The sequence below is a fragment of the Phytophthora parasitica genome (assembly GCF_000247585.1).
Source record: "Phytophthora parasitica INRA-310 unplaced genomic scaffold supercont2.79, whole genome shotgun sequence".
Lineage (NCBI taxonomy): Eukaryota > Oomycota > Peronosporomycetes > Peronosporales > Peronosporaceae > Phytophthora > Phytophthora nicotianae.
In genome coordinates, this window is record NW_008649065.1 from 202,408 (window position 1) to 204,522 (window position 2,115).

The 2,115-nt window shown below is 51.3% G+C and overlaps 2 protein-coding genes across 3 annotated transcripts; one reads left to right on the forward strand and one right to left on the reverse strand.

The window, feature by feature from the left end:
• Positions 1-63: 63 nt before the first annotated feature.
• On the forward strand, positions 64-639 carry PPTG_18073 (hypothetical protein; the record flags this gene model as incomplete). Its single annotated transcript, XM_008916142.1, has 1 exon — positions 64-639. One exon carries the CDS (start codon positions 64-66, stop codon positions 505-507), a length of 444 nt encoding a protein of 147 aa, XP_008914390.1. The 3' UTR covers positions 508-639.
• Positions 355-2,115, reverse strand: PPTG_18074. 2 transcript variants are annotated; one of them, XM_008916144.1, is made up of 3 exons: positions 1,938-2,115; positions 817-1,874; positions 355-742 (listed from the first exon to the last, which is right to left on the reverse strand). In XM_008916144.1, the coding sequence occupies exons 1-3, from the start codon at positions 2,067-2,069 to the stop codon at positions 628-630; spliced, it is 1,305 nt and encodes a 434-aa protein (XP_008914392.1). In that variant the 5' UTR covers positions 2,070-2,115; the 3' UTR covers positions 355-627. The 2 variants fall into 2 exon arrangements, with proteins under 2 accessions (XP_008914392.1, XP_008914391.1); XM_008916143.1 differs by having other exon boundaries at positions 817-2,115.

Here is a 2,115-nt window from a genome sequence, read left to right on the forward strand (position 1 = left end):
GAGTCTACGAAGTCGTCGCTGCCTCCGCTGCCGATCAAATGCGTTTTCGAAGCGCTTGCACTCATGTGGCCAGTACAATCGATCACGAATGACGGACAAGTTGAGACTGCAGTGGATACTTTGTTGTGGCTGTGTGGTAGCGTGGAATCGCCACATTTGGCAGCCTGGAGTGTCCGCAAAGCCATTTTTCAGGCATTGGCTGCAGTTGCGGAGCGTGCACCGGCGGAGACGCTCCTTAAGGGTAAAAATGCTCTGGAGCGTGTGGTTGATTGCTGCTGTGGATCGTTTGGTGTGGCGGATGGCAAGTACTCGATGGTGCGTGTGGCTGCGGCTGGAGCACTCGCTGCGTTGCTGAAACGAGCACAGAGTGACTCGGACGTGGCGTTGAGACTGGTTGTACAGCGAGAGCGCGTGCTGGAAGCCGTGCAGACACTGTTAGCAAGCGAGGAAGCGTCGGAGCAGCAGGCCGCCTTTAATTTGAAATCGCAACTTCTGCAAGTGCCATAGAGGAAAGACGAAACCAGATCACGTGAAGGCACGCACATTCGCACCAACTTGATAAAGAAAACCAGCTTTTGTGTCGGCAAACTTTCTGACAAATGTTCGCTTGACCTGGAAGAAACTGACTTAGCTTGATCCTTTCTTATTCTTTTTCCTCTTCTTACTCTTAGGCTCGCTTGCTGGATAGTTGAACGTTGGTCGCGCTGAGGGCGGGAAAAGCGCAAGAAGATCGAAGACAAGCCTGCACAAGCACAATGAATGCTAGTTATCTTATCGCAGTACAAATACTTCCAAGTACTCAAGAACTGCACTTACTTTACCGCTTTTTTCCGAAAGCTTTTGTTCTTTGGCATCACCAAGCGAACATGATAAAGCAGTTCCTCAAGCTGTGCGCATTCCTTGCGGCTGATACTAGTGCCGCCAGCCAATTTGCATAGCATGCGGAGGCTATCGTTGTACCTAGAAGCCCCGTTAGCCTGAATCTCCTGCTTTTCCATTGCCAAAACTGAAGCGAAGTACTTCGTGCTCGCGTCGACAAGAGGCTGGAAGTACTTTTGTTTCTTTTCCTCGTTGCTCGACGTATCAGTCCGCAATTTGCTACAAATCTTAGTTCCAGACTTAACTAGCGCGCTAAGATCTTGTGAACCATGGCATTTTTCCACGCTAGCAGCGCGTGGGTCTTTTTTCAGTGGTATGGACTTAAGATCGAGGCTTGGGACGAACGAAGATGCTGTCATCGTTTGCAGCCATTCGTCCATCGCCTTCCTTCTCGCGTTTTGCGTACTGCTGTCCTTGAAGCTATCCATTCGTTTGTTCATCTCGTCCAGCAACTGTGCTAGCATCGGGTCATCCCGCGGTTGCCAATCGTGGAAATTATCCACCGCCGTGAATATGCTCTTGACAAAACTCGACAGTTCCTTGTGCTCCGCTACAGTATATCGAGAAATCTGGATTGCTCGTATATTTCGCAACTCGATTGCCAATTGGTTCCGTACAGTCTGCGTGTTTTCTTGGAGAGTTTTCCTCCTCACCAATGGCGTTGACTCGGACAAGTCCACCGTCACTGCCTTGCGCTTCTTGTTGCGAGTTGGCGGCGTCACGTCCACCACCTCCACATCATCATCATCATCTTCGTCGGATGATGGTTCGTACTCGCTGGTTGTAGTGGATGCAGAATCTGTCGATCGCGTTGCTGTTGGTTTCGACTCGGTTTGGAGATCTGAGACCGTGGGAGCTGCACCTTCTACAGCTGAGGATGTGGGCGTTGCTGGTTGCTCTGTAGTTGATGAGGAGACTACACTCATATTGCGATACAGAAGCCGCAGCAATGGGCCGATCTGGTTGCAGGACTCGCCCAATTGGCGGAAAGATGCCTGCACCTGCTCAGACGCGTTTAGCACCAGCGACTTGTGAACATCCCGAGACGCCTGCACCACCTTAAGTGTTCGCTCCAGCGCTGATACTACATTTTGTACCTGATTGTCCACCTGTTTCAGCTCACCAAGCACCGCATCGACGCAATGCTGCCGCAACTCGGCGTCGCCCACGCGGGACAGGATGGCGTCCATGTCGTCGAGAGTTTTTCAGGAGCTTCACAGCTCCAGTGATTTAAGC